Below are 17,878 nucleotides of genomic sequence, written 5' to 3' on the forward strand. Positions count from 1 at the left end.
GGCTTTTTTCCTTTCTTGCATTGCGTGTGCTGGCATTAGGACATTCCATCCCATTGACGATGACACCACCAAATCAATCCAAGAGAATCCATTATGCAAGATTATATCGCACCACCTCATTCACACTCAACAAAATACTGTTTTTTTATTATCCCTTTTTTAGATTTGATGTAACAATTGTGGTTTTTTCATCGGAAATGTATTAAAAAATTATTTTTTAGTTTTTAAAATTAATTTTTGATATTAATAAGTTAAAACGATCTAAAAACATAAAAAAATCAACTTAAAATAAAAAATTCAAAAATATTTTTTTGACCGCATCGACGATAAAGCGCAATGACAATAATGTGAAGTCCACTAGGTAAATTAGGTGAACAATTGACAGTATTAATACGTTAGCTGCATTAATCAATAATTCATCAGCAAAGGCAAACCCACAGAAGCAAAGCAAGAATGTTAGATTACAAGTCTGAAATCAAAACCATGTTGTCATTTTCTCCATGAAAAGGCCTCTTTGCTACTGTATTTGCGGCAATTACAGCCTACAGCTCCCCCCTTTTTTACCCATCGACATGTGTTCTTTCCTGCCCTCGATCAGCCCTTTTATGAAAATCTTGCATTAAGTTCTCCTATAATGAAATACTCACGCATTAAAAGCTAAAGCTTGACCAGCTAAATCAAAACCATGGTGTAATTCCATGCAAGAATTTATTATTAATACTACTATTATTATTATTATTATTATTTTAAGTACAACGACATGCATGTTATTATTTCTTACATTTGAAAAACTTAAAGCTGCTTTGACTATGTGTACTGTTCCCTCACCCCAAAACATAGCTTCACCAGCTACGATAATTAATACTGTAATTAACCAATTACAAGAAGCTTCTCTTTCAATTTTTAATTTAATTTATTTATTTTTTCTGGCACTTTAAAGATAAAAAAAAACAAGTGTCAAGACTTTCTAAAAGACTGTCAGTTCTTACAAAAGAGAGGGATCCTTGAAAGAAAAAGAGAAACCTCACATGCCTCCTCCTTCGTAGATCTGCCACCTCTTTCTCTTCCTCTTTATCTGTCTCCCCTGTTTTCCAACTCCACTCTCTCTGCATTTGCTTCTCAACCCGATCTCTTTGGGCTCCGTTTCCGTCTCGAATTGGACTCACAAACCAGCACCATTACCCACCTATACGCTCACACTGACTGACCGTGACTCTGCATATTATATTATAAATTTTGGTCGCATTGGTGATGTGCCGGCGAGTTTGGCCGGAATCCCGTTGAGTGACTGGATTTTCCGGTGGAGAAAATGTTCAGGTCGGCGAGATGGAGGGGCGAGAAGAACAAGATCAAAACTGTCTTCAAGTTGCAGTTTCATGCAACTCAGGTACTTCCGCCGGCAAACATACTACTTTTGTTTAACTTTGTACTTGTAACTGTCTTTTGTTTTTCAATCTCCGACACATAATATTTTGAATTGAAGCTCATATTTTTACTGTTTCAGTTCTAACTTTATAGATAACTGCTGTTCTGGTGAAAGATTTGAGCTTTTTTTTTTTTTATAATGAAATGTTGGTGATGGGTTCAGTTCGAGAAAGAAAAAATGAGAAATTTGAAAGGTAGAGTCTGCATCAAGAAAAACCTGATATAGAAACCAGAAAATTTCAACAAGTTGAGCCTTATGTATTTTAGTTCATTCAATGTTGAGTTAATTGGAGAATTTGAGTCCTGAAATATTGCTGTCAAATATGATTGATTAATTGGATGAAGTAAGGATTCTTAATTTGTGGGTGATCTGTGAATGCAGCTGCCGCAACTGAATGTGAATGCATTGGTTGTATCTGTGGTTCCTGGAGATGCGGGGAAGCCAACAGTGAGTTTAGAGAAGGGTATACTCAGACAAGGAAGTTGTCGATGGGACTATCCGGTTCACGAAACAGTGAAATACATTCGTGATGTGAAAACAGGGAAGATCAATGAGAGAATATACCATTTTGTGGTCTCCACTGTAAGGAATTTTACAAAAAAATTTTACTTTTATTGATCAACTTCTTATTCAATGTTTGCAATGTGATCGGACTTTTTGGATATTTGTAGGGATCGTCAAAAAATAGTCTGGTAGGGGAGGTTTCAATAGATTTTGCCGATTATGCAGAGGCGACTAAAGCTTCCACAGTTTCTCTTCCTTTCAAGAATTCAAAATCTAATGGGGTATTGCATGTGAGTTCTCTTGTCTCTCTGTCTTGTTTGTTTATATCTGTCACCAATATAATTCTTAGTTCCCACAAGTGATAAGTCCTTCCTTGCCAATAGGATTGATGAGAACTTTCACGTTGTAATTGAAGTTCAGAATTTAACTTCAGTTGTTGGTTTTCAATAGGTTTCAATTCAGAGGCTGCAAGAAAATGTTGAGCAAAGGTAAAGAAGAAATATCACTTGTTATTATTAAATATTTCAAATTTCTTTATTTTTCTTTGAAGGGTTAATGAATTTTGATTTTTCTTTCTTTTCTAAAATCTTTTGCAGTGAGGTGATGGAAGGTGAAGATGCAAATGTAAAATCCCAGAGCAGAACATTGAACACCCTATTAAGCAATAGTAACATAGATGAGGGTATTGATAGTCATTCCAGCGAAGTAAGTTTTAAGTTTAGTGCCAGAAATCATCTCTGTAGTTCTTACAATTTTTAATTAGAAAGCGCATCACTAAATTTTAGTTTTAAGTTTTAATAGCAACTTTTGAACCCCTTTTTAGTTTTCTACTTCTCTAATTTTATAGATGGTTGATGAAAATATGATGGGTTCACTTTTCATTGTTCTACAGGATGGACCACTTATTAATGGTGCCCACACTGCTGATTTAAATGTCAATGACAGAACTTCTAGTGGATCTGACATTACATTGTCAAGTTCTGAAAGTAGCTCTGGGCTCAATACCCCACGAGAACTTGGATTGAGAAACAACATGCTACAGGACCCTATTAGCTTTCTTTCGTCTCAAACCCAGACTTCAGCATCTCACCTGTCAAAAGCAAATGCTTCTGCAGCAAACTATGGAGAGCATCGGCAACAGCAATGGGAGTTATCAGCAGATTCTGATCATGGGACAAGTACTGATGACTCGACAAACAGTTCTCAAGGCAACCTTATAAGAGAGAGATCTCAACAGGTGTCAGATATGGATATGGAAAAGCTGAAGGCTGAACTCGTTATGTTGTCAAGACAGGCAGATGTGTCAGAGATGGAAATACAAACTCTGCGAAAGCAAATTGTAAAAGAGAGCAAAAGGGGGCAGGATCTCTCTAGAGAAATCTTGGGATTAAAAGGGGAGCGAGACATGCTCAAGTCAGAGTGTGAGAAACTCAAGGCATTTCAGAAACGCATGGAGGAGGCAAGAAGCAAAAACAAATCGCAGTTTGAAGGTGGCGATCCATGGGTTCTTCTTGAAGAAGTTCGACAAGAACTAAATTATGAGAAGGACCTAAATTCCAACCTCCGGCTACAGCTGCAGAAAACGCAGGAATCAAATGCTGAGTTGATACTTGCTGTGAAAGACCTTGATGAAATGTTAGAGCAGAAAAGTAAGGGAACATCTGACCTTTCCAACAAAGCAAGATCCTATGAGAATGCTATCTCAAGAAGTGAGACTGATGATGATGAAGAGCAAAAGGCACTGGAAGTACTTGTTAAGGAGCATAAGGATGCTAAAGAAACTTATCTGTTGGAGCAAAAGATTATGGACCTCTGCAGTGAAATAGAAATCTACAGGAGAGATAGAGATGAGCTGGAGATGCAAATGGAGCAGCTTGCACTTGATTATGAGATATTGAAGCAGGAGAACCATGACATGTCATATAAATTAGAACAAAGTCAGCTGCAAGAACAGCTGAAGATGCAGTATGAATGCTCCCCTTTCTTTCCCAACATTAACGAACAAGAAGCTCAGATTGAGAGCTTAGAAAATGAACTGAAGATGCAGTCAGAGGAAAACTTTGATTCTTTGGCCACCATAAAGGAACTAGAAACCCATATCAAGAGCTTGGAGGAAGAATTGGAAAAGCAGGCCCAAGAGTTTGAAGCTGATCTGGAGGCTGTAACACGTGCAAGAGTTGAGCAGGAGCAGAGAGCCATTCAAGCAGAGGAAGCCTTGCGAAAGACAAGATTGAAAAATGCTACTGCAGCTGAGAAGCTGCAGGAAGAATTTAGAAGGCTGTCCATGCAAATGGCATCGACTTTTGACGCAAACGAGAAGGTAGCTATGAAAGCTCTTGCAGAAGCTAGTGAACATCGTATGCAGAAAGTTCAACTGGAAGAAATGCTTCAGAAAGCTAATGAGGAGCTCCAATCAATTACGGATGGTTATGAGTCAAAACTGCATGATCTTTCCAACCAACTGAAATTGAAAATGCATCAGATAGAACAGATGATGATGGAAATTGATGATAAATCCAGACTGCTTGAACAGCTAAAGAAGCTGGATGAAGAACATGGCGGGGCTTCATCCCAGGAAATCCAAGGCTTAAAAACTGAGCTTGAAATGCTCACAATAGAAAACAATAACCTTTTGAAGCAAGCAGAACATAAAGAAAGTATGAGTTTAGAGCTGGAACAAATAAAGACATCAATTAAGCACACTGAAGCACTGGTACAAAAGGGAGATATGGAACGGGATGAACTGGTGGGTACAATTTCTTTGTTGAAGAAGGAAGCGGAGAAGTCGCTGGTGGAGTTAAATAGGATGAGATGTCTCAAGGATGAGAAGGAAGCAGCAATGAATGTCTTGCAATCAGAGGTGGGAATGCTTAAAGCTCAGTGTGATAACTTGAAACATTCTGTGTTTGAGGATGAGTTGGAAAAGGAAAAACTTAGAAAGCAGTTAGTCCAATTAAAAAGTGAGCTGAAGAAGAAGGAAGATGCTTTGAACAGCATGGAGAAGAAAATCAAGGAAAGCAGCAAACGCTCAGCAGTTTCTGAAGGAACAAAGACTAATCTGAGAAACAACAAGTCTGCTCCAGTTCCTTATGGCTCTAAAGAGGTGGCAAATCTGAGGGAGAAAATAAAATTGCTTGAGGTAAATGTTCGTTTCGGAGTTTTCCAGTAAATTTATAGTCTTAACAAGAATATGCAAGGCCAAATTATTAAGTATTGGTGATAACAACAACGGGCGCTGGTGTGTCAAGATGGACAAGCTCGTTTATGATCTTCCCCTCGTAGTTTTTGGTTTGGCAATTTCAAGTTCACTCTGATTTATGATTTTGTCCTTCATTTGGTTCAATTGCGGTAGACTTGAGAATACTCCCTTTCTTGATTTTGTATGACAGGGACAAATTAAGTTAAAGGAGACTGCTTTAGAAGCCTCTGCAAGCTCGTTTGCAGAGAAGGAAAGGGATCTTCAAAACAAAATTGAAGAGTTGGTTAGCAGATTGGAAGAACTCAACCAGAATAGTGCAATTTTCTGCTATAACCAACCTCAAAAGGTTAGCAATTATATGTCAATATAATGTGCATCGGGAATTATATGTTTTTGTGTTCTGTTTGTGTTACTCAAACATCTAGGCATACATGAGTTCTAAACCACATAAGAGATAGATGAAGTTCCTTTTGTGATGTATGATCTTTTTTTAACCAGTTGTCCATCTAGACGGTACTGCTATATTTTTCTTTTAAATTCATTAAATGTGCAACGTAATACTGTTTCTTAATCTTAAATGTTTATCCTTCAATGCAGTTATCTGAAGACGACATTGGAGTTAATTCAAATGGTGATGTAGCTGAAGATTATAGAAACACGGATGAAAATCCAAGCAGTTCATATGGGACGTGCAAAGAAAATGGGAATTCGAGATTGTTAATCAAGAGGTATGATTTGGAAGAAGCAGTAGTTCTATTTGAGATGGTTCTGTGCTCTAGCTTTGCTCCTAGCTTGTTCTTCTACATTGTGATTGAATTCTTTTCCTGTTTCATTCCAGCGATCATTCCACTGCATCAGAGCAAGAACCAAAAGCCTCCTGTATCAATAACACAGACCACAATGCTGATAAGTTGTTGAGTGAACTAGTGACATTGAAGGAGAGAAACAAAACGATGGAAAATGAACTGAAGGAGATGCAAGAGAGATATTCGGAAATAAGTCTCAAGTTTGCAGAGGTAGAAGGAGAAAGACAACAGCTTGTGATGACACTACGGAATCTTAAGAATGCCAGAAAGAGCTAATATTTTTTTCTTGATATTATCTTATACAGAACCTATATATACTGTGTATAGTTGTGCAGTGGGATGTGCTGCAAGGAGAATGTAGTGTTGTTTCCTTTGGAAGAATGAATAATCAATCTGTACAAAGTAATACGAAAGTACAAAAAAATCCCGAGTGTAGGGAAGCCATTTTTAATTAGGTGTCCAGATGATTTTGTTCTTTTTTGTAATTTTCTGAAAGCTTGTCATGTTGTTGTGACGTTTGTTCATTAATATATTCTTTTCATTGCTCCCTTGGTGATCACTGTTGTTCCTGTTACGCTGGAAATGCTTGCCTTTTGTAATAATTGTGTTAGTGCGGTTGTATTTGAAATGAATTTTTTTATTTTTTAAATTATTTTTGATATGGTATATTAAAATAATTTAAAAATATATTAATTTTAAAAAATAAAATAATTTTTTTTAAAAAACTTTTTAAAATGCAAAATCAAACCTGCAAAAAATAACTAAAAGATTGAGAGAACTTGTTCCAGTTTCTATTAGGATGTAGAATGAGAAAGCTTAAGCACGTCTGGGCTAGAACATCAGGCCCAAGCGCCTAGTTCTTTTTTTTTTTTTTAAATTTTGAAAAAAGGGAGCTACACGTCATCCACTGTAATATATGATTTGCTGTTCGGTACCTGATTAAAAAAAAATTAAAATTAAAATCCTTGTTTTTAGGTTTTAAAAACTTATTTTTATCTTATTTTTATTTAAAAATACCTAACAAATATTATAAAAACCTATTTTCAACCTCAAATCACCCTTTAACAACTTAAAAAACAAAAACTAAATGAATAAAAAAAAAATTCCATTTTATAAATTTATAAGGGGAGTATTGCTCTAGTAGACCCAGACCTGTACATTGTACTTGTATTATATTAACTTAAAAAATCCACCGCTATTTTTAGGCCTGCTTCTACTCTCCTTTTATAATTACCAGAAATTTCATTAAATATCACATCCTTAGCTGCGAATAAAATAATAATATAAAAAAAACGAATTAATGGTTTAATTGAAACTTCTATTAGATTAGGGAGCTGATTTAACCATTATAATATTTGAAGAACTAAGATGTAGTTTGCCTCTCTATAAATTCTTGAAAATCTCTCTTACTAGGGTTTATCGCATCCCCTTCTCCCTCCCTCAGCTCTGTAACCATGGAGAATCCCTCACCCGCACCTCCATCAACTACTCAATGCTGGAGTAACATAGTAAAGAACCACCAACCATCACCACCGCCAGCACCATCACAGCAACAGCAAGACCAGTTGTATGTGGAGAGTTGCAAGTCGACACACGGCATATCAGTGGCGGTTATTGATGCAAACGCCATCATACAGGGCGGAGAGAAGCTCAACAACTTCGCCGACAAGTTCGTCACCGTCCCTGAAGTCCTCGCTGAGATTCGCGATCCTGTTTCTCGCCATCGACTTGCTTTCATTCCTTTCTCAATTGATTGCAGGGAACCCTCCCCTGATTCCCTCAATAAAGGTAAAAAAAAACCCCTTCAATTTTGAAAAGTAGTGGATGATTAGATCGATTTCTGTTTAGATTGCTTCTGCAGTTATTTGCTATTAATTTGCAATGAAAAGGGGAGTAGCTGAATTATAAGAAAATATGTCACGGAGCGAACTTGGGGTTTAGTCTCATGTGTTTTATATGCTTTTGACAGTTATCAAGTTTGCGAGAGCAACAGGAGATTTACAGACCCTATCTGATGTTGATCTTAAACTCATTGCATTGACATATACATTGGAGACACAACTTCACGGGACTAAACATATTAGGGATGCGCCACCCCCTGTCCATACAGTCAATGTGAAGAGGCTGCCCGAAAAGGACATGCCAGGGTGGGGTTCTAATGTTCCTAATTTGGAAGAATGGGAAGCTTTGGAACAAGAAACTGGAGATGGGATAGATCCCAGCTCGAAAATTCTTCCTTTAAAAGACATAAGCTTGAACGTTATGCCTGCTGATGACCAATCTGAAGATGGTTCGACGGGGATTGGAGGGGAAGCAAATTCTGAGAATTTTGAAGATGTTGAACATGGTTCGAGGAAGCCCAGGAGATTTCCACCCAAGAAAAAAGACATAAATCTTGAAGGGAAAAAGATGGTTGCTGGCGGAATTGATGCATCGCAGGGACAATTTGATGATAATGCTGGTGATTGGATGCCTGCTGTTAGTCGAAGTACTCATAGAAGATATCTTAGAAGAAAAGGTAGGCGTGAATTTAATGAAGCATTATTAGAGAAAGATAGCCAGCAAGATCTAGAGAAAAGTATGGATGACAGCACTATTGAGGTAGCTAGTGTCCCAGATCAAGTGTTACATCAAAGTTTGATATCTGAGGAGAGTATGTTGACAGAGGTGAAGAACTGTGATGGTGATGTTTCCTTGATTTTAAAACAAATGAGACTGGAAGAAGGTTCACTGGAGGCTGCTCAAGGTGAGAAAGGAGAGAACAGTACCTCTGCAGAGACAGAGATTAACGATTCTAGGGACATGGAAGCTTCCTTAGATCACATTGAAAACATTGATGTTGAGACGAGAAGAGTTGATATTGCCAGTGCAGAATCAGATCACTTGGAGATCTCAAGCCAGATTCACGAAAGTGTTGATGCATCATATTCAGATGGTAATGATAGCGAGCAAAGCTGGATGGTCAGATCCTTATCTGAGTCTAGTGTAGCTTGTGTAACTAGTGACTTTGCAATGCAGAATGTACTTCTGCAAATGGGCTTACGACTGCTGGCACCTGGAGGAAATCAAATCCGCCAGCTGCATAGGTATGCAATTGTTGTTCATGTTTGTATTGGTTTCCCAATTATCTTTTACTTTCTTGACTGGATCATTGTGGTTATATTCCTATCTTTAAAGACATCTGCACTTGCAGGTGGATACTGAAATGCCATGCCTGCTATACTGTCACAGCTGAAATTGGGAGGATATTTTGTCCTAAGTGTGGAAATGGCGGCACTTTAAGAAAGGTTGCTGTAACAGTTGGTGAGAATGGAATTGTTTTGGCTGATCATAGGCCACGGATTACTCTGCGTGGTACAAAAGTAAGTATATTCCTAGGGAAGGAAATAAAGAAATCTATTCAAGCAACCAGCAGAAAATCTTAGATTCTCTTCGTACCGTGGTTTAATTCTGGGGAGACATGTATAATACATTTATGCAGTTGTTTCCATCTTGCATTTATTGCTTAGCTTATTCTGGTCTGTGCTTCTGACCATTGGTTTATAGTACTTTCTTGTCCTGTGGGTTCTATTACTTAGCTGACTGTGATTTCTACTTGGGGATGGTTTTCCATGGCCATGCATGGAAGGCTTCTTATCCTTTACATCATGTTGGAAAATCTGTACCATGCTAGCATCCATGCTCCTTCCCCACAACACTGACACACACACAACATTCTTCTCCAGTGATAGTGCAAGGAGTGTTAATTGATTTTTCATGAACCTTAGAAAGCTTGCATGAGAGCCGCCCATTATGCCTTATGTTGTTCAGTGTCTGTTGTGTGTGTGTAAGAAGTACATGGACTGGACATGTTGGATGTTCTTTTTTGCCACTAATTTGTTTGAAGTCCTTCTGCCCATATATGCTCTGACATTTTGCCCCTTGCAGTTTTCACTGCCTTCACCACAAGGTGGGAGGGATGCCATCACTAAGAATCTCATTCTGCGCGAGGATCAGCTACCACAAAAGTTCCTCTACCCTAAGACGAAGAAGAAAGTGAATAAGGAGGTTGGCTTCTTTGTTGTTTGCATATATCTTCTTGCTTGTGTTTAATTAATTCCAGACTAATTTATATAAATCTAACCATGTAGGGAGATGACATCTTCTCGGTTCGGGATGACATCTTTGGCCACCATAATGATAAAAAAACTCCTTTCCGGCCTCCCATAAGGCAAGCATTAGCAGTTTTTAGTGGGAAAAGGAATCCAAATGACAATCACTATGCTCGTCCTAAGCACTGATGTTAGCTTTTGATTGTCTTTTTTTTTTTAATTTGACTTGGAATTGTTGTCTACTCTGGTTTATTTAAAGTTGCTGCTTGCGAAATGATTATCAACATTTATGTTTGAGTCTAGTGAGAAGTTAATAATTGTCATGTACTGAAAGTTTGTGCTCCGAAAGAGCACGGTTTTGGTAGTTTTGTGCGATTGAAATGATACTCGAGCTGCATTTGTTCCAGCAATATCTGGTGTATTGCTTCTACTGATGAAATTAGTAACCTGTTTCTTTTAACCTTGGATTTGTACCTGGTTTGTTATTATTATAGAAGACAAGTTAGCTAAAAATCCATGTATTTAAATAGTGCCAACATTTCTTGCACACCAAACGCCCCAAACTCCGGAGAAACCTGTGACAAATCCAGATGCAATTCCAATATTAATCATACGTGACATGCCATTCTCTCCGCGAGCTTTTAAAAGTATAGTGCCACAAAGTTCAGAGTTGCCTGTGTAGCTGAGTTTGGCAAGCTCTGGACCTTAAGAGGAAAGCTCTATCATGCTTGACCTCGTATCGATATATTTCAAGGAAGAAATGCTATAAAGCCACTGTAGATCAGTCATGCACAGATAGTTCATTGATAGGCAAGTTTGTGAGGTTTCCAAGCCGATGAGGATCCATTCTGCAACTCTCGAGCTAGGAAGGATATGGTATCTTGAACTTCTCACTAAACCAAAAAAATATGGGACACTTGTATGGTTATTCCAGCTAAGATCCAAGCAATCCAGATGCTTCAACTCGACAGAAGGATTTAGGTCACCAGCTATAATATATTCTCATAATTTATATATATACATAAAGTGTTTCAAAACGCCAGATTTTGGAGGTCAAGCATGATAGCATGCCCAATTATGGTATCACATTCAATAGCTTCCCATCTACAACGATCTTCCTCACCAACCCAAGATGACAACCTGTTTTGCTTTCAGAATTGCCTAAAAGACATTGCTTGAATGGTTGAGTCGTTCCTCTCTTGTTCATGTAACTGTAAATTAAAATTGATTTCTGAAAGGGCAAGAAGGTTGGAACCCAAGTTGACCCACGAAGAAGCAAAGAATTAGATAGATTTGCAAGAACTCTAGGTCTTCAAAGAAATTTATATTGATCAGCTAATAAATTCTTCAGCCTGGTCAATCGAATCTTTCGCCAGGTAAAATTTCTGTTTCATCTTTTTTTTTATATAAATCCTTCATTAAAGTCAATTGCCAATATATTTCTTTTATTTCAATGCATGCCGATGTTTGTCATTTGCTTGATGTCTGTAACAAGGTTTTAAGACAGCAAGATCAAGTGAAACAACTTGTTTGCCATGTCTAAAGTAATCATAATCAACCATTTATCTGAGTTGCTGGGAAAATTTAATAAGAATAGTGGAAGGCAAATGCATATCCTTTTCATACCTGGAGTCATTGATGTTAAACAAACAAGCATCCCTGTATTTGCCTCTTATTGTCTCCAAATCTCTGAAAAGGATACAAAACAATGAGTAGGGCTAGGAGCCATTTCCTATGGCTCCAGCACCTTATTGCTTAGGAATCTTGCACTACAGAACATACCATATAAATGGTTTTTCTCTGGGAATTGCTTTTGATCATGCTACATACAGCATGTTACACATTAATATGTGCATTTGTATATTGAAACATTCCTTCGATAGTCATATCTGACTCATTTTCAGAGTTTTATGAAAATAAATGATAACCAGAGAACACAATCAGGTGAAAAGAAATGGTCGATGCAGCTTGAACTAAAAGTTTGCTATGGTCAACTTTACTCATCATCCAATGGTATACAATGAGGCTATTGTCATAAAGGAAGCTCTTTGTTTTTTTAGCACGCACACATTTACAAGGACCTCAGATGAAAATGAAGTGAGAAAAAAGTAAAGGAAAGAAAAGACTATTGCAATTGTATGAATCTGATTTACTGTGTGTTAGCTTCAAGCCTTCAACCCAATTATGATGCCAGCGCAAGCTCTGCCCATGCCAAAGAAGATGCCTTGAGGTCAGCAGATATAGTTGTATCAATTCCGCTCTCTAGAATGGCACTTAACTCCTGCATGGAAGGCTGCTTGGTGGGGTCTGGATGGATGCAAAGTTTTACCACTTCACATATAACTTTGAGGTCTTCGAATCTGAAATGCTTCAACTCGGGATCCACCACATAAGCCATTGCTTCTGGCAGTTCTAAGAAGTCCTTGGCCTATAGAACACAGAAGTTATCAAGTTTTTTTTATCACTTATATGGGCAAAGATTTTTCCAGATAACTGTTTCTTTGAGATTACCCAGAACGTAAATTTGCAAATGTTAAAACTACAAGAGATTTCTTACCCAATCTACCAAGCGCCCCTTGTCCTTGCAGTATGGAGGTCTTCCACTGATTATTTCCAGTAAAAGAACACCAAAAGCATAAATGTTCCCTTGGACATCAAGATGGCGTCCCTCCAGAGAATGTGGAAGCACACAGATAGCACCTTGGCTGCCTATGGAGCCTGAGTTCTTCTCTGATCTTGCAAGAATACTCTTCCAACTTTCAAAATCAACCAACTGCAGGGACAATCAAAAAGAAATTCTGAGGACCACAATTTTATAGGGGTTTGACATCCATCATAACAAATTGTTACTTGTTACTGGTTTTGAGAACCAAAATTAACTAGAAAGAGAATCACGAATGGCATTTACTAGATATCAGGTTACAGAAGACAGTTTCAGACACATATTGAAAGATTTTACAAGCTTAAAACAATGAATAAACACCGGAATGAAGTGTGGCTAAGGTCACTGATCCTGTTCACAGATTTCCAAGCTACCAGAGCTACTTTAAATCTTCCAGTCCTCTCAGTTAACAGTACATTGATAGAATGTTTGATATGATTCTTTTGGGTTGCATAAGCTAGCAGTGACCATAGCTAAAACAATTTATTTAATCTGAGGTGAATTCAACCTCATGAAGAATTCTATTTTTTCTATGATACAAAAAAGGAAGTGCTGACAGACTTAGGAACTCTTTTTTTTTTATTGTGTCAAGAGTGTAAGTTTTTAACATTTCTTTAGAAGAATAGAGAAAGGCATCAGTGAGTACCTTTGGGGAAAATTCCTCTGTGAGATATACGGAACTGGAATTTAACTCGGATATAGTAAATGGTGGCTCAAGTTCAGTATGAAGGTACTTCAATCCACGAGCAACGCCTGTGACAATTTTCATCCGGCGTGTCCAAGATAATTGGCATCCATCTCCATCTGCATTGATACAGGTTGTTTGATCAGCCCTGAGCAAGTATATAACGTCTTAAAAATGTTTGATTATCCCAAGCAAGAAACTCGACTTACAGTGAAGGTGCTCATACAGGGTCCCATTCGATGCATATTCAATAACTAACATCCTTGTAAACGGAGTGCTCTCTTTACAATAGCCCAGTAACTTTCCTGCATTCTCGTTATTTAATCTTGCCAAATCTGCCACCTAAATTGGATTAAAATTTAATAAAGAAAGATCTCAGAAAGGCTATCCCAAAATCCTCAGCTTCTACATTTGTAGTTGTTCAGTGTCTGTTTCAATAAAATTTGCAGTGAGAAGGAACAAGTCTTCACCTCTCTTTGGAAATAGAGTTCAAGATAGCCTGTCCATTGTTGTTCTTTGATGCAGAGAGATATGACTGCAATCTCAGGCCCACCTTTCATGATGCCCTTGTAAACCAAACTATCTGGAGAAGAGCCAATGATGTTACTGAAGTCTTCACAGGCCACTTCAAGCTCCTGCCTGCTGAATCTCACTACATCTTTCAACATCTCAGAATCTGTGCAAAAATATACACAGTAAGATAACACAAATAACTTATTAAAACACTGTTAAACAACACTGAATAAACTAAAGGTCTGGAAATATGGAAGCAAACCTATGTATACAGTCACATGGTCCTTCTGACTCGATAATTTCTTCAAAGGGATTATGAGAGAAGATTTGTTATTGCATCTCTGAAGAGCAGTTAGGAAGGCAATTAGAAAGAGACAGCCCACCATGGTTCCTGTCACTATTTCCAGAGCCAAAAGCCAGGCAGGTTTTGATGCCCTCTGGTGCTGCTTGGATACATCTTCAGCAGGCTGGTGCTTGGGGCTTCTTGTTTGATGGGTTCTGGCATGTGGAGCACGATCTGTACAAGGAATTAATCAGTCAGTATAATCACCATAATTTATTACTGTCCAAAGGCACACCTGTTACTACGAAGTTCAGTTGGATGATAGGTTGGTAAATCATATTACACGGCAAAAGCAATACCCTCTCCATCCCAATTTAAGCCTTATGTAAGAAATGACAGTTACTAAGGAGAGCTTAAGAGCTCATACATTTGGGTTAGGTCTTCAAGGTCTCCCCTCGATTTTATTTTTTTAAAAAAAGAATAGAATTGTGGAAGATGGGGCCTTTGAGAGGGGCAATATTGTTAAAAAAATCTCTTAAAGATTCGAATGTCACGCATCAAGCTCATTTTGGAGCAGACTGAAAGAGGACTGCAAGAAACCAAACTCATCCCAATTTTAGCATGGCAAGGTATCTATCATTAACAATTCACATTGAAACAGACAACCACATGCTCATACTTTGCGTATCCATGGGGATTGCTCTTCATTTCAAGACATTATTGTCCATAGACATGTTGCAACAATACAACAGTCCACAAATACAGCAACGGAAGCCTGAAGGCTGAAAGATAACCATGTCACACGTACCACAAAGAGAAGAAGAACGCTGTCTTGGATCTTTGTTCTGAAGGCAGTTCCCTTGGAAGCTCGTGCTGCATAGCATATGTTGTGCATAATGTAAGTTTATGTGACATCCAAATGCCAGTAGTAGAAAGGCTAAGAGTGTACCTTGGAAGATACCCCAAGCACTTGGGAATGCTCCCAGTAAAGAAATTGTATGAGAAATCAGCCACTTTTAATCCAGATGCTCGACACAGGCCAGTTAAGTTTGTGTTTGAAGCATAGCTGAAGCAGGAGTGAATTATATAATTGTACCCAAAAACAGGAGAGAATAATTCAAGTAAAAGATTTAAAGAATCAAAACTGAGTTTCAACTGATCAAAGATGAGTTTACGTCCCATCCTAGTGACTGTTCTCAACTTATACAATCACAAGCATTCTAGCACAACCTACTTAAGTAAGAATAGTATTGTTCATTCTACCCGTTAATTTGCAAAATGCACCAAAAACTGATGTGCATTCAGAATTGTACTTACATTCCATACACACTAGACGTGAAATCTGAGCCACTGCTAGCAGGAACAGATCCTTGAAGCCTATTCCTATCCAACCAAAGTTCTTGAAGGTACTTCAAATTGCCAAGTTCAGGAGGCAAGCTTCCTGTTAACCCATTGGACTGAAGGTTTCTATCACAACATAAAATGAGAAAGTAAGAGAGAACTCAATATTGCCAATCATTACAGTCCAATCGTTAAAACCCAATAACAAGATTCTTTTACATTTTCCTGACACTGGTTAGATTTGCAATCTCTGGAGGAATAGGACCCGTTAATTGATTTGCTCCCAAATCCAAGACCTGGAGGTATTTCAACATTCCCAATTCTTTTGGTATAACCCCAATCAGATTATTACCGTGCAAGATTCTACAAAATATCAAACAAGCACCAAAAGAGAAAGAAGCCTTAAATACAATGCATAAAATAAACTAAAAGCATTTATTTCAGTATGATGAAAAAAGATGAAGACGAAGAAGAAAGAAACATACAGTTGTTGCAAAAATTTGATCCGACCCAATTCTGGGGCAAGAAATCCCCTTAAAGAGTACCCAGTTATGTTTCTGCAAAACCAGAATTCCAACAGAAAAATGGTAAAACTTCATTCAACGATAAAAGGCACCTACACATATACCACACATCAGGATCTAACTTCAGAAGAAACTATAACGCATCTAACCCTGAACCAAAAAAATAAAAATTGATGGATCATATCTTACATCTTTACAACATGGTCTCGAGCAGAAGAGCAGGAAATGCCAGACCAACCACAAGGATCTGCATCTAAGGCATTCCAATTGGACAAAACCATATGTGGGTCTTCGTATATAGCTTCCTTGAATGTTGTAAGTGCCCAAACTGCCCAGAAGTCCATAAATTCCATTTAGTGAAAAGTACTAGACTATAGGATTACCGAAAACCAAAATTTACGCACAGTACATTAATTTCAGATCACATAACTTCCAATGCCACTGATGGTATTAAGTCACAAAGTAAATGTAGAAAGGATAGCAGAAAGAGGCCAAGTTTGAGACTTGAAGTTTTCGCATTGATTGCATAATAACTAACACCACTCAATTCAGCCATGTGAAACTAGCTAGCTCAACTCTTGGAACCATAATAATTCAAGTTTATATTCTTTTTATCAGCAAAAACAATGCATTTATAAAAAAGAAGTAAAGTGATAAATGCATACCTTCTTCTCTGACAAAGGAGTCACAGGTTACGACAAGAACTAGAGAAACAAAAGAAAGAAGCTGAAGGGAAGCATATGATCTCATTTGTACTCTGCAAGAAATCTCTACTCCTCTCTCTTTGTTGGAAGAAAAAAACAAAGACCCAGAAGAACTCATGAACCCAGTGACCAAGAAAGAGCAAAAAAAGAAAAAAAGAAAAAGAAAAGGAAGCAAGTTGATTGGAGATGTGAGTTTTTTTATTAAGAAACTACAAAAGAGAAGAAAGTTAAAGTCTTTGACACAGTAATGCACTACTAAAATACAGTGAAAGCTTTGTTTAAGGAAACAACTCCTACAACCAGCACTCAGTTTAATAAGATTTGGAAACTGGCCATGATAGCAAAATTACTTCAGCTATGAATGTTTAAAGTTAGACAGAGGAGGCGGACAAAAAAGAAGAAGATGGAAACTTAGATTGAAAGAGAGGTTATGGTTATATTTGGTAAATATTAATTTTTAAAGTGTTTTTTATTTAAAATAATATTTTATTTTATTTTTTAAAATTTATTTTTGATATAATTATAATTAAAACAATTAAAAAAAAACTTAAAATTTTTGAAAAACATAAATCAAATAGAACTTTTTATCCTGTTAACTGTAGATAAATTAAAAGAAACCAAGAGAAAGTTTTGATTTTTTTTTAATAAAGAGAATGAATGTTGTTTTGTCTTTAAAATTAAAATTAAAATTAAATGGCGGTCTTTTATTCTGTAATTTTTTATGTGTACTCTCACGGCACTTTGTGATCTAAATTCCCGGTTGCTGGATAAAAATCCAACGGTTCATAATCAAGAAGCGGTAGGTAATGATGGAGGGGATTTAAATTTAAATTTTCTTAATTTATGAACTGAGCTGTGGGCCCCATTTTATAAAAAATGTTAGTGGAAGTTCTGATGCCATTAGTGTTAATAATTGCATTAGCGGGGTGATTTGTGGAAATGAATATGATTTCTCGTTCGTCAGATGATAAATTGAAGCTTTGGAGAGTTTATTGATGTGTAAAACCACGGACTATTACTGATCAACGGCTCTGATGAAGTGAGAACTGGAGAATTTTAGGACTGTTTAGCCTTTTCCATTTCCATTTTCCTTTTCTATTTTTAATGAAAAACTGAAAAGGGTGTTCATTTATTGAAAAT

At 37.3% G+C, this 17,878-nt stretch overlaps 3 protein-coding genes across 3 annotated transcripts; 2 read left to right on the forward strand and 1 right to left on the reverse strand.

The window, feature by feature from the left end:
- Positions 1-430: 430 nt before the first annotated feature.
- On the forward strand, positions 431-6,494 carry LOC7458163 (uncharacterized). Its single transcript, XM_002303538.4, has 9 exons — positions 431-1,387; positions 1,808-2,008; positions 2,098-2,220; positions 2,381-2,418; positions 2,527-2,635; positions 2,823-5,069; positions 5,320-5,475; positions 5,727-5,857; positions 5,968-6,494. The coding sequence occupies exons 1-9, from the start codon at positions 1,310-1,312 to the stop codon at positions 6,209-6,211; spliced, it is 3,327 nt and encodes a 1,108-aa protein (XP_002303574.2). The 5' UTR covers positions 431-1,309; the 3' UTR covers positions 6,212-6,494.
- An 847-nt stretch (positions 6,495-7,341) lies between these two features.
- Positions 7,342-10,436, forward strand: LOC7465848 (RNA-binding NOB1-like protein). Its single transcript, XM_024597170.2, has 5 exons — positions 7,342-7,723; positions 7,905-9,021; positions 9,129-9,297; positions 9,863-9,982; positions 10,066-10,436. Exons 1-5 carry the CDS (start codon positions 7,390-7,392, stop codon positions 10,213-10,215), a joined length of 1,890 nt encoding a protein of 629 aa, XP_024452938.1. The 5' UTR covers positions 7,342-7,389; the 3' UTR covers positions 10,216-10,436.
- A 1,558-nt stretch (positions 10,437-11,994) lies between these two features.
- LOC7465849 (probable LRR receptor-like serine/threonine-protein kinase At1g63430) lies at positions 11,995-17,141 on the reverse strand. Its single transcript, XM_002304450.4, has 13 exons — positions 16,700-17,141; positions 16,224-16,362; positions 15,996-16,067; positions 15,730-15,873; positions 15,487-15,636; positions 15,119-15,235; positions 14,978-15,042; positions 14,149-14,403; positions 13,844-14,049; positions 13,583-13,715; positions 13,335-13,492; positions 12,584-12,799; positions 11,995-12,454 (listed from the first exon to the last, which is right to left on the reverse strand). The coding sequence occupies exons 1-13, from the start codon at positions 16,854-16,856 to the stop codon at positions 12,209-12,211; spliced, it is 2,058 nt and encodes a 685-aa protein (XP_002304486.3). The 5' UTR covers positions 16,857-17,141; the 3' UTR covers positions 11,995-12,208.
- Between the last annotated feature and the right edge of the window lie 737 nt (positions 17,142-17,878).

Source organism: Populus trichocarpa, chromosome 3, assembly GCF_000002775.5.
Source record: "Populus trichocarpa isolate Nisqually-1 chromosome 3, P.trichocarpa_v4.1, whole genome shotgun sequence".
Classification (NCBI taxonomy): domain Eukaryota; kingdom Viridiplantae; phylum Streptophyta; class Magnoliopsida; order Malpighiales; family Salicaceae; genus Populus; species Populus trichocarpa.